The 14,853-nt window shown below is 31.3% G+C and overlaps 2 protein-coding genes across 5 annotated transcripts in view; both read right to left on the reverse strand.

Moving 5' to 3' along the window:
* The window catches only part of mbt (serine/threonine-protein kinase PAK mbt), a 62,368-nt gene extending 49,558 nt beyond the window's left edge, over positions 1 to 12,810 (reverse strand). For 3 of the 4 annotated variants that reach the window (XM_075376965.1, XM_075376967.1, XM_075376966.1), the window contains exon 1: positions 12,691 to 12,810. The gene's annotated coding sequence lies outside the window, so the exon portion shown is untranslated. Of the gene's footprint in view, positions 1 to 12,686 lie in introns of all 4 variants that reach the window. The other variant, XM_075376968.1, reaches the window with a different exon arrangement.
* Positions 11,484 to 12,646, reverse strand: LOC142331527 (ATP synthase subunit gamma, mitochondrial-like). Its single transcript, XM_075377505.1, has one exon. It carries the CDS (start codon positions 12,357 to 12,359, stop codon positions 11,535 to 11,537), a length of 825 nt encoding a protein of 274 aa, XP_075233620.1. The 5' UTR covers positions 12,360 to 12,646; the 3' UTR covers positions 11,484 to 11,534.
* Positions 12,811 to 14,853: the final 2,043 nt, after the last annotated feature.

Consider the following 14,853-nt stretch of genomic DNA (forward strand, 5'->3'; position numbering starts at 1 on the left):
GGAATGGTAATGGGATTCTGACAGCCACCATAATCCCATGAACTTACTCAGCACAACTACAAAGATATATTAAATAAAAATAAAGCTGCTAAAGTAAAACAAAATAAAATTAGAATTTAAAATAAAAATTAAGCAGAATTTAGTTTAAAAAAATAATACTGACTTGTAATCAACTTTGTTTAACATGTTCATCAATAGCTGGGCGATTGCAAAATAACACCCAACGTTCCTTTCTGATTTGAAGAGTGGCACTAATATTTACTATCATAAAAGAAATTAGTTTCTTGGTGTAAGCAGGGGCACATCCATGGATAAAGAAGCAAAGTTACTGAAAGTAATTTTATTTGAAATGAAGGAACATTACTTAATAAAGTTTCAAGACTGAATAAGGTTATCAAGATGGTATGCTTCTTATAAAACCTACAATAAATTATTGTACTAATAATGTTACAGTACGCATATTGCTTTCAACCAGAGATAGGGAGGTTATTACAGTATATGTGTTTGGAGTCTTTTCATTACACATTTTTGCACATTACTGCAATATTGTGTATTATACATGATTACATTACATGAAACGTTAGTTGATTATTATTCATCCTACTTTTGTAATGCAGTACAATTTTTTTATTCTCTTCGAGTTTCCATTCACTCAGAAGGTTTAATGAATGAATTTGTAATTTCATCATGTACAATTCTCATACAATTGCTTATAAATGTAGAAATAAGTCCATTAATTAAATGTAGAATCATTTGAAAATTTTACAGAACACTTCTGAACTGATATCGCAATCAAAATATATTGACCTCTGTACACGATTACCAGAAACAACACTTCATACACTGATTTTCTCATTGTGAAGTAAACACTGAAACACCCACTTACGATTTTCAATCAACTAATATCTGGTGCTAGGATGCCCAGATAATAAAGGCATGTCTCATCTGACAAGGAATAGCATCAGGTCCATCTGTTCCATCAAGAATGTATTTGAGAAACCATTTGGAAGTTGCTGGATGATATAATTTAAATTATGAATAATCTTGTAGCAAGATGTGTATTTTACACAGTTTTTTGAATAACTTTCAGATAATTAGTTAACATACAGTTATATTAAATTATTAATGTCGAGTTAATAGTACAAAGTTTTGTACGAAGCTCGACTAATAAAATTTCACACATATATGTGTAGCACGGGAATGAAAAGAGAAATACCTTAGCTACAAAATGCAATATTTATTTTTCAATATAATCCCCGTTTACACTGACACACTTTTGCACTCAAGTTGCTGAAAAATCCTGGCAGTCTTTCTTGGATCCAAGTGACCACAGCTTCCTTCACTTCATCGATTACCTTTGAGATTCCTCTCGCACAGAGCCAAATCCAGCGAGTAAGGTGAATGCGGAATAGGCTCAAACTTCGGCTTGTGGAGAGCAACCCAATTGCTCGATAATATAGCCTCGATCTTTAGATACGCCTAACTGAATAGCAATGCATTGCTGGATGATTTGCCGATCACCTTGAAGCAAATCGTGCACCTCCTTTCAATGTTTCTTGCCAGTCACAGAAACTGGTCATCTGCTGCATGGTGCATCCTCAATTGTTGCTTTACCAGCTTAACATTTTCACAGTTCTCCTGTCAATGGTTTGACTATCATAAACCACTTTTAAATAATTAAAAATATACGTAGGATTTGCATTTTCTCCTGTTAAAAATTTGATCACTGCGCACTGTTTTAACCATGTTGACATATTGGCCATACTTCAATTTTAACTGAAAACAAACCGATAAACAGATTTCAATGCATTATTGCAGGTTTGTAGAGGGGGATTTTAGCTATTGTGTGCTGCCACGCCTGACTCTATAGCATCTTTTGTCTTGGTGTAACACAATAGTGTGCAAAATTTATCAGCCAAGCCTCATACTTAAGATATTTTCATAAAATTAATTTTATTGATTAAAATTTATAAATATAGCAGAGTGCAATTAAAACTGAATGTTTACATATTAGGAACATAAAAAATGAATATACTAATTAATTTTTGCAAATGACCAATAAATTTTCCTCCAATCAAAAGATTACTTAATTTGAAAAACCTACAATTGTATAGGAACTGATAAAAACATTATTTCAAAATATGTGGAATTCTGCTTCCTGAAGCTTAACTATTCAGAAAAGCTCCTTAATCAGTAATGTATTGATAATACTACTATTAATGGCATTAGTTGAGGTTAGCAAAAACTTAATACATGTGTTGTATTTGTTTAAATTTAATTTTACTCTTTTTCAAAAGGTTTTCAATTCAATTTCTATATAATTTTTATGTATGTTTAGATTTTCCACTTCTTCAAATAAATTACTTGTTAAAATTTATAAAGCTCAGTTGATGCCGACTGGGTAGGGATAGATAGCTGGACCAGTGATAATCCTCTGCTGTTTATTATGTCTTGTCACAGTATGTTATTCGCTAACTGCACTATTAACAAGACCAACACTACTCCAAATACTTCACGTCTGCTCTTCTATGTGTACAATCAATTTAAACTAAAACAAGTAATCCCAGTTTTGATTACATCAATAAAATAATGTTTTGTGGCAAATTTTTATTTTATAAAGCAAGTTCTTCTAGTGGTCCTGCAGATAAATTAAGCAATCTTTTTTTGAAAAAGTATGTTACCTATGTAAATGATTTAAAGATAATTTTTTATCTTCATCAGTAACATAATGATATTAAATAAAAAATCAGCTCAAAATCAAAAAAAAATTGGATTTTGGACTTTTTAACTGCAGTAATAAGGCCTCATTGAGAGCGTTTCAATTATATATCATAAGTAGTACTTATTCTGGAACCAATTTTCATTGGTTCCAGAATAAGCCAATTAATTGTAGCCAAATAAAATTTTAATTAATGAAATATTTGGATCTTACAAGGGGAAAACACATCTCAAGTTGGAATCAGATTTTATGTCTTTTTTTTTTTGTTTTATTAATAATTATTAACCTCTGATTGTAATAAAAAATAATTCAATAACAATAAAAAAAATATCAGAAGTTATGTATGTAATTTAATAGGCAAGGAAGTCATATGGTGCTCACATCAGAATTTTTTATTATTTGGAGCCAATTTCAAAAACTGAAATTCAATTAACCAAAATGTATTTTTTGTGGGCTTTTCATGCATTTTTGTTTAAACTAGTTTGAATTATTTTTTCTAGTTAAGTTTCTCTCATGTTCTTGTTACACAAAATTTGCAAGTATTGGTAAATGGCATTTGCATTAATGTGTTAGTAAATGGAAAATTTGCACATCTGGTACAGCTTTTCTTCAAGATATCTTCCCAAAGTTGATTCTTCAGAGCGTAGTGCAGGTATTATCACAAAAAAACATGCGACAACCTTTAACAAAACATATTAATAAACATCTGACCCTGTAGTATAAAAAATTAAACTACACTGAGTGCATTAAATACAACATTCATCTACAGATACAAAAATTAAAAATTAATACATGCACTACATACAACAGAATCAGATTTTACAAATTAATTTGCAAAACTTGAAAAGCATACAAAAAAATGACCACAATATGCAAAGTTTTCTACACAAAACACTCTTTACCAATACAACAGAACAATAAGAAATTGAAATTAGATGAAATAATATATGCAGATAACAAACAAAACATGCCCACAGATCCATGAGTAACTTAAGCTTAAGGCTAACTTACCAAAGAAATTTACATTAGTTTCTTTATTAAACAATCAACTAATTAAGGCATATCTATTATATAAATTAAAAAAAAAAATTAGTTATATTTAGGAAGGATTTATTATGTTTATGCTTAACAAGTTTGATAAAGTGAAAGGATTTTAATTACTCAGTATATTATTTTTCCATACAGTATTCTTAAATTTTTTATAGTTAAATTATTCTGGGAACATGAAATAAAATTACTGTTAAGCAAGTGTTGAAAAGATTTTTCAATTTGTAAGAACACTTATTATAAATTACCAATCAATGATTTTAAGACAATTTTTTATTTTTAACACGTGATACACGTAACCAATCTATTTTTTAATGCTGAAAACGAATCTTAAGTCAGAATTTTTCCATCACCCTATGTTTTTTAGAAATTCCAAATAAAAATTTTAAACTGTTAACATTATATGACACATATATTTATTTTACATTTATGTGCTCAGTATATATTTTTAATTTTATTTAATGGTTGTAAACCATGAAACATAAAACTTGTTTTAAAACTTAAAACAAAGTCATTAGAAAAACATGATATACCTCTCTAAGTGTACATGAACAAATTCATCATGTCACATACAATCAAGACAACATAAAGCATGTTGATTTTTTTAGCCTATGCTTTTAATGGTATCTCATTCGGTGTGTTAACTGTATTAAGCAAGTGAACAGTTAAGTGTGTTAATGATTTGGAGTTTTTGTTACTTGTATGGGGTGAATTCACTAAAAGATCACATAAGAAAAACATTACACCTTTAATTTTAAAAAAACTTAATTTATAAGTGTTTTTTTAATTTTTAGTTGTTTAATCACTGTAAAATCAGTGATTAGGATAGGATACGGCCTCCTTATGTAACATATAGTAACTGCGTGATAAATTAAAAAGGATAGCTACAAGACCTTGTCATTTGGAATTTCTATGGTTTGCCATGAACCACATAATAGGTTATTTCTATTTAACTAATGTCTGGAATTTCTAGGAAATCTTAAATACACTACTATATCCTTCCTTCATCGGCCACTGCAACTCAGAACTGTACCACACACAGTGGAATTCACTCAAGATTCCGAAGGTTCCTGAAAACTTGTTTTGTGAAAATAGTGATGAAGAGAGCATATGGAAAAGGAAAATCTTGATTCAAGCTTTGAATTAAATTACAATTCAGTGAGTCAGATCTTATACTACAAGTTGAGCTAAATCACTATAAGAGATTCAAACCTTTAGATTTTACATATACTATAATAATTATTTATATAAAAGCTTTTTATCAAAATATTATATCTTCTACTGAATACAAAAATTTTAAAGAACATGATATGTGAAACATATAAAATGTATTAAGATAGGGGTACATAATAATTATTACTAAAAAACTAGCAAAACAGAAAAATACATTTTTTTTTAAGTGTTCCATAAAAAAACAATTTTCACTATATTAGACTGAACATATATAATGCACTCTTAGAACACCACTGTGCATACTTTCTACTAAATTTGGTGGAATATTTTAATATGTGATACTACACTTTTTAGTTTACAACCTATTAATAAATAATAAACGCTCAAATTTAAGCATTAAAACCTGAATGCTGCCTTCATAGAAGTGCTTGACTTAAGTGAAGTTTGTGCCCCTAGCTCAGCGGAAGAAAGGTCACCACCAGACTAGTAGCCTTGTTAGAGATGGCCTGCGGCAAATTTCCTAGGAGATATATTAGAAAGGGGTGAACTCCCATCTATTGGTGGTTGTCAGAGATTGCCAAGATGGCCTGTCAAGCAAAATGACTAGGGCCCTGAGATATATGTATGGCCCAATACAAGAAGGCAAAGAAGGACCTTGCATCATGCATTCAAGAGGTGAAACTGAAAGCATGAAATGAGCTAATTGCAGAGGTAAATGCAGATCCTTGGAGCAGTCCATACACCATATTGGTGAAAAAGAGGAGAGACCCAGGGCATCCTGCTATGCAGATTGGATGCAACATTATTAATGTCCCTGAAGAAGGCACCAGGCCCAGACTAGTTGCCGAATTTAGTGATAAGGGTGGCGGTCCAAGCCGCTCCGGATGTATTCCTTGATGAATATAATGCTTGCTTTAAAGAGGGAATATTCCCCCACAGGTGGAGATGCCAGCAGCTGGTGTTAGTCCTCAAACCAGGGAGGGACCCACCAATACCCACATCGTACAAGCAGGTTGCAGTGAAAGCTGCGAGTAGGAGCTGAAGGGTGATGTGCGTGCTCATCACCCTTGACGTTAGAAATGCACTCAACTGCATTTCTCACATCGCAATAATGGGGTCGCTATTGGAGTGCATAATTCCACTGTACCTCCAACAGATGATCGAGTCATACGTAAATGGGCGTAGGCTTGTTTGCTGCCTGGAAGATAGAATAATAACTGAGTGTAATCTATACAAAGGAGTACTGCAGGGGTTGGTCCTTGGACTGACTCTCTGTGTGTTGTCTTACAACAGATTCTGCATCTTCCTTCCGCCAAAGGTGACCCTAGTGGGTTACACAGATGACCTCATTTTGGCTGTAAAAGCTTGCACAGTTCACGAGGCTATCGTTAAGATATGCAATGTTTATAAAGCCATCAAAGAGTGGGTGGCGGGGTGGGCCTCACACTTGTCCCTGATAAAACAGAGATGTTGGCAATTTCTTTTGCTACGAGATGCCTGAAGCTGAGACTCACCTTTGACGGAAAACTGATCGAAACCAGACCTGTTACTAAATTCAGGGTCTGGGTCGAAACAAGGCTACGGTTTGGAACACAGGACGTCAAGGCAGCTGCCAAAGCAGAGAAGGCAATGACATTGGTTGCCGGTCTCCTGCCCAACTGTGGTGGCCCGACCCAGTTGCAGAAGAGACTGCTGGAGGGAGGTGTGTATGCCACAATGTTGTGCAGGGCCAAATTGTGGGGGAGCATCACTAAATACATTAAATATTTAAGACAACTTGAGGCTTCACACAGGAGATGCTATCTATGGATAATCTGCACTTATCGTACAGTTCCTAAGGAGACAGTTGAGGTCTTGGCTGGTCTTTTACCTAGAGACCTGCTGATTGAGCAAAGGAAGAGACAACAACATTGGGACCTTTATCTCCTGCAAATAAGAGGAGAATTTCTGCTGATATAGAAGAGGAGTTGATAGGAATCTGGCAAAGCAAGAGGGGATGAAAGGGCAATGGACACACTGCATTACTGGAGATATTAGAAGCTGATACCAAAGGGCTCATGGCTTGCTGGGTTACTCTTTAATGCAGTTCCTAGCAGGCATGGAGGCTATAGAGCTTACTTGTACAGATTCTGTTTGGACCACTTAAACCTTCGTCCCACATGTGGTGAGGAGGAGACCTCTTTACATGTTTATTTTAGTTGTACACGATTTGAGAATGAATGCCAAGAGGTGCTGGAAGTCTTGGGCATAGAGGTCACGTTTAATTCAGAAGACGTTTAGAGAATTATGATGACAGGACCCCTAGAATAGAGGACGACTACATTAAGAAAGTGAATGATAAATTACATGCCTCTGAGGAAGCTCAACAGGAAATTTGACACCAGAGGGTGCCGGGCCAGACAGGCCCATAGCTGAGCATTTAGAGGCCCGCATAAGTCTTTGTGCAATGAGGTCGTGGGCACTCCACATACCAGCATCTGATGGCTGCATACATCCCCTGTCAGAGGTAATGCTCCAAGAATGGTTCCAGATTGGGGAAGAGAGAAGACAAAAGAGAAAAAAACGCAGTTAAAAAGTTAAAAATCGACATGCAGTCCAGTTGTTGAATATGAATGCCTAGCTCAACCACAAATTGTAAAGCTTACTGACACATATAATAATATACCATTTAATATTATATTACATTAATTAATAATTACATAAAATCTTCAGCCTTTATTTCTGAAATCAGTATTTGCATAAAATGCCAGGTTCAGGTACACTATTGTATATAAAAGGTATAAAAATTACTAATTCCATATTACAATAATCATTTAATACTGTATGAAAATATAAATAACTTTTATATATAATACAAGGTAATTAATTTCTCATTTACATCAATGAACTGGGAGTAGTTATATACAAATATTGTTATAAATCTGCTATATTATATATACATTTATACTAAGCCTACAAATATAAAAGTAGAAATATAGTTTAAAATAATAAAAAAAATAATTTTTATTTATTTTAGAATAAATTTAATAAACAAGAATGTAAACACACCAATCAGCAATAATGACACAAAATGAAAATGCTATTTAAATGTTATCTCAAGATTTTCTTAGGTTAATGACATTTATCACAAGATATATGTAATGTTATCTATGAAATGCATATTAATAAAAAATATGTATATTACGCAAGTCCACTTGCATGATAAAAGTAGAATCTGGTGTACGTACTTTTAAGTAAAATTGCCATACTTAACATTATAAAATTAAATCCACAGTTAATATCGCACACCTAAGAAATAACTCAACAAATTTAATTTCTGTATTATTTCATTATTATGTGCTAGATACAATGCTCTTTGTACCAGAAAAAACCATTAACAACAGCTGATTTGTTAGCCAGTATAACACGCATGTGTCGTCTCTTCTAACCTACTTAGCGCAAAGTCTCTGGACCAGAGACTTTGTGCTAATTTAGTATTATTTTGGATTAATATGATATTATTCAAAACATGAACAGTTTATTTGGTGTTATCATTCAGCCATTTTAAAATTATTCTGGTTAATAGTGTACTATTGGAACATTAACAGTATATGTTTTGTTGTCAATTAGATGTCACAATAATTATTTTTTAGGTTTTACATTATTAAACGAACATATATATTAAGTCGTCTCAAAAAAAATTATTATTATTATATTGTTTATTCAAAAAATGTCTAATGTTAAATTTTTTATTGTAGAAAATGAGTTCCTGAAATAAATAAATATTATTTCTGTATATCAAGCAACATTGCAGAGTATATTAATGTTTATAACATTAATAACCACAACACTATTGAAGATTTCACAAGTATTTCTAATATCAATGATCTGGTAGTTGAAAATGACTTGCAAAGTCAAAGTGATCCTGAAAATAATTCATATTCAACATGTGATGAAAATAAAGACCCAGATCATCATCATGTTCCTTACGCTCAAGTGGTAGTGGTAGTAGTGAATCTGCTAATGATGATGATAATATTGAATACAATGTGCTGACACATATCTACATCTCAGGCTAATCAGTTAAAGATAAATAATATTATAGTAAATGAAGCAGTTGCTGTCATTTTAAATTAAAAAAACCCACAAATTTTGAAAAAGAGAACATGAAAGCCGCCTGAAGAAAAAAATTCTTGCAAATGTCTTTGCAAAGAATCCAAATGGATTAAAATGAAGGCAAAATTTTTAAGAAACCATGGGGAAGAATATGTAACTGCTGGAAAAACAAAGAACATTATGCCAACAAAAAAATTTAATTATTGAAGAATTTAAGAGAAATGAAAGCTAAAATGCAGAGATTAAATAAATATGAAAGAATGTATTTTCAATCTGTATAATTTATCTGACATCAAGAGAATTTATTTACAAACATCTGCAAACTAAAATACAGATACACTAAAAATAATCAAAGAAATCTAAATCATGCATTTTATTTTACCATCGATGCCACCCATTCAACTACTGATAAGTTTTTAAATTATAAAAATGATCACCATGATCAATCAAAATTTACTGTTAACTTGGATAATTATTATTATTTCTGTTATAATGCTGAATAATTTCTGTTATACTACTGAATAAGTTTTTAAATTATAAAAATGATCACCATGATCAATCAAAATTTACTGTTAACTTGGATAATTATCATTATTTCTGTTATACATTTTTTTATTCCACTTTGTTTCAGGTGAAACGATCGCCAAGAACAGGGCCAATTTTTGTACCTGACCAATATACAGGTTTGGTTAAAATTATGTAAATTCTGAGGGACAAAAAGTGATGTTTGATGATATTCAGGTACCAACATTTGAGAAAAACAAATGTCATTGTTTTCATATAAAAGTTCTTTTGCTGACTGATATTCAAACAATTACTTTAGTACATAAGTCGCACAGAAAAAGCAAACAATTTCAGATGCCAACATTCATTGGTAAAGTTTATAAAACTCAGCTATAACGCTTGAGAAGGGATTTATCCGTAAATATTATAGCTCATTTTATAATTATTTTAATTTCAGAATTTTTGATTACCTTTTTATTATTGTTTGAATTTAACTAAATTTAATCTTGTGGAGTTTTGAAATTATTTTGTATTACATAGTAGAAAAATTTTCTTTTACATTTTATTGATTTCATTTTCAATAATTTCTGTATGTTAATAATTCATCTAAGAAATTTTAGAATTTTATGTTATTGTTTGTTTACCTTTTTATGTAGTTTGCATTTTCTAATTGAATTAATTTTTGGATTTTTCATACTTTCTACAAAGGATCATATTTTTTGTTTTTATTGTTTCAAAAGCATATTAAACATTTATATAAAGCATCATGCTGCACGATAATTATTAATTACAAGATTTATATTCATAGATTTTTTCTGAAATTTTTCGAATTAAAAAATGTTGAATAAAAATATTGTTATTTTTATAAAAATTAACCTTGTTCAACTGGTTATTATAAAGAGTAGTGGCTTTCAAAAAACGTTTTCTAGGAAACCTGCTTCAGCAGCAAGTAAAGTATATGCCAAATACATATTAGAATAATATATATATTCTTCAAAGAACAAGTAATTATAACAACTTATGAAAATGTGAGAATAAAGTAAATACAAATTAAACAAGTTATTGAGAATCAAATTTTAGTAGTTATATTTTTAAAAACAAAACCAGCCTTCTCTTGTTAAGATTGTGAGCAGCCTTGCCTTTAACAATTTATCTTAAGTTCCAGCCTTTATTACATTATTCATCACAAGACCTTGTGATGAACATGTGATAACTACAGTAACTATTTCACTTAAGACACTCACTCTGGTTACTATCAATAACACAGTAAAGTATTACATAAATAGTGTGGTAAGTAAACTTTTAAAATATTTTCATCATAAATGTGTAACATGTGGAATAAGGGGGAGAAGATTTACCCTTTGTAGCAAATACATTGGACAAATACTTTTGTTAATTCATTCAAAATTAATTCTAACTATGTCAAATAGATATGGAATCATTTTCATAATCTGCGGCTTAGACCAAATTTATAAACATCAAGACTCTTTTGCTCTCCTGAAAAATTCACTACTTTTGAGTTGTAATTGTTTTCTTAGGCATGTGCAATATGGTCTTAAGTCAATATTAGATGTGGTATTGTTAAAGCAATCTTGGTTTCAATTTCATACTGAGAAAAACTACTTTTTTTAAATTTTAATACGCAATTTAATTTGATTATATATATATATATATATATATATATATATATATATATATATATATATATATATATATATATATATATATATATATATATATATACTTCTAATAAATGGGTTCCTAATAATCTTATGATAAATCAAGAAGCTAAAAACTAAAGTAGATAAATTTTTGTTTCATTTTGATGCTCTCAAACTAAGATGATGGATGTTTGACAAATCTTCTTAATGAAAATAAACTATTGTAATAATATACTAAATTAGAAATTTGTATCAGAAACTATATATGAAAATCTTGTATTTATTTAACTTATTTTACAGAACAATTCATCAGCATTAACAAAGTTCATATAAAATTAATCTTCACCTTTTAATGCAGCAGCTCCTGATATAATTTCAATCAGTTCTCTAGTAATACTTGCCTGACGACCTCTATTAAATGTTAACCGTAACTTACCAATCATTTCACCTGCATTATTAGTTGCAGTATCCATAGCAGTCATACGAGCAGAATGTTCACTACAAGAACTTTCAACCATCGCATAAAACAGTAATGCTACTTTTGAAAACTGAACATACATATTCACATCATCTTCATCAACATCATCAAACGCTTGCATGTTTGGTGCACGTATAACCAATGCTGCACTTGGAATGAATAACTGTGCAGTTTCATACGAGATCATAGACTTAAAATTATTGTAAACAATTATCCAACATTTATCCATAAAGCCTGTGTTTCTTATTCCTAACCCTATCATGCATGCATCTAAAAAAGAAGGTGGTTTCTTTCCAATATCCTTGCACACCATAATGATTTTTTCTCGAAATTTATACTGTAGAACTGCTTTAACCTTTTCACCCACACAAACAACTTTTAAGTGATCTTTAGTACTGGCAGTTAAACTTCTTATAGTAAACTTGGCAACATTTGCATGACAAGAACCACACAGACCACGATCGGATGTGACTGCAAATATTAAAACTTCATCGTCATCTGGCGGTTCCACACCAGCTTTACTGAAAAATATTTTACCACCTAAACCAAATGGTCTAACAGATTTCAATAAACGTTCAGCCCTGGCATATTTTGCAACAGAAACCATTTTCATTGATTTTGTAATTTTTTGTATGCTTGTAACGGACTTTAAACGGTCAGATATAATTTTAAGCGTAGACATCGTTTGATAGCAGTAGTGATCTAAAAAATTTAATTACGTAGGTTAAATCCTTATTTTCAAATCAAAGAATCTTATGTACGAATAAATAACCCCACTTTGCGGAAGAAAACTCAGGATTGTAAAAGTTAAATAGTACGTCAACAAATCGTATAATGCAAAATAATCTCAGAGTAATCTTAGAAAATGAGACTTAACGAAAAATATTTCCAAAACAAGGCCAACAAACTTTACGACGACACTAGTGCGTAAACACTAAAGAGTCAGAACAAACACAATATTTTCGGATATTTGCACATTACAAAAACGATAACAAAAAAAATGACTTACTTACGTGCATTAATTAATTCAACAATATATCCGTTTACTTTTACATAACTGAATAAGAAATACGCCCACAACAATAACCAACCACCATGATTGCCATGGATACCATGCACTGGAGACATCTATAGATCAATGCCGTTATCAACATTGGAATTTATTCATTGCCATCTGCATAACCCATTAATGTCTTCCTTTTTCTTAAATATTTAAATATCACTTATACAGATTTTTAATTCATATAACTCTGGAATAATATGTAATTTTAAATGTAAATAGTAAAATACCACCCTATAGTTTTTCACAAAATATATGAAATACTCTATTATTTAAATACACATAATAAATATATTAATTTTCCTTTAAAATCTACTTCATCAAATCACAATTCATCAAACAAATTAGGTGATTTTAATGCAAAATATTTATAATAAAGACAATTATCCCTTCTTTACTTTTCTAAGTGTAATTACAGGCGTCTAATAAATTTACAGCAACTTATATCTGGGAGCAACAATACCCTGCTCTTTCACTTTTAACGTCAGGTTACAATTGTAGGAGGGTTAAGGAGTAATTTCTTTTACAGCGGCCTGAAAGTATATAGTTCTTCCCAGTGTATAATTAATCGTAGTACTTTCTCATATGATAGTTTCATAATCAATCATAGTGAAAATTATATTATACTTTATATAAAATTAATAAAAAAAAGTGCTTTATCAAATAGTATTCCAAAAAATAATTTAAATATCTATAAAAAGCGATAACCGCCGATATTCGAGTAATTAAAATTGACATCATCAGTTTGTTAATATCAGCATACACATGTGGAAATGTTTTCAATCCGCCCTGTATTGTTCCGGATTTATGCAGGCGATTAATTAGTGTTCTCTGGTGTAAGTGTCTGAGTAGTTATGTGTTGAATATTTTCACATATAACAATCTACTGCTCCCACCAGAGTGTATCCAGCTCAAAACGGGGTAGCTTTCAGAATTTAACTTCTTTCATGTTGTTAGCATAGTCCACAAGGAGAGGGGCGCTATGCAATAATACAGAATAACAAAAGGAAGAATAAAATATTTATTTTAAAAAACTAATCATGTAACAATGGTTGACTAGGATTAGATGCAAATTGTCTGATTGCAGCTTCAACTACCTGCTACTTGTTAGTGAAAATCCACTCTCTGTGAATGCTTAACATAGCTAACACATTTAACGTGTTTTCCAGTAATGGAGATTCTTAGCCATGTTTTAATTCGATGAAGAGAGCTAAATGAACACTTTAGTAGCCTACTTGTTGTGCAAGGTTGTGAAAGCAAATCAGCAAAGCCTTTATAATGGTCTGCAAACACTATTCGCTCTTTTTTAAAACCTCAGTTATGTCAGGGACTTCCTGCACATCATTCCTCATCTTGAAACACAATTCTTTTTATTCATCATTACCTTCTAACTTGTAGAAAGTTGCACAAGATGAAGTACTTTCCCTTCATTATTGCAGTGAAACACCTCTCATGTCACTCGGATGGAAATTAAATTTTCAATGAAAATGCAGGCGATTTGTTTGCAGAATATCTGACTTCTGAAGATAATATGATGGAATCCCCAAGGAAGGAATTCTTCCCAAATTCAGTTGCATTTTTGGTTGAATGATGGCTTCTAAACCTTCTGTTGGCCAGCAATGCAAGTGGCAGTTTTATCAACATTCAAATGCATTGCAATGTTGCCTACTTCTTTTAAAATGGCAGTTGTGATATTCTCCACATCTTCCCGACAAACTTGTAGTATGTCAAGAATAGTGTGAATGTTGTGTTGGTTGGATTTGACTATGTCAAGCATCTTCAACTGAAGTGCATTTGCTAGAAGTTCCAGAAAAGCAGACTACTTAGCAATTAATGCTACTGACCCAATAAATGAAGATCTGTACGCCGCTGCATGCATTTGAAAAGCACTTTTTCTTGTTGCTGCATTTCCCTCTTCAGCTAAGGTCTCCAGTGCATTAACAATATCAATGAAGTGATTCATACAACATGGATGATCTTGTACTTCTCAGACCACTTCATTTCACATGATTTAGTAATGCTAGCAATAAGCTTGCATCATAAAAACCCACTTACGAAAAAATGTGATTATCTTCTTAATAGTTCCAACGCAGTTTTGAATTTCTAGAATAATGTT

This window comes from Lycorma delicatula, chromosome 10 (assembly GCF_047948215.1).
Source record: "Lycorma delicatula isolate Av1 chromosome 10, ASM4794821v1, whole genome shotgun sequence".
NCBI classification, from domain to species: Eukaryota; Metazoa; Arthropoda; class Insecta; order Hemiptera; family Fulgoridae; genus Lycorma; species Lycorma delicatula.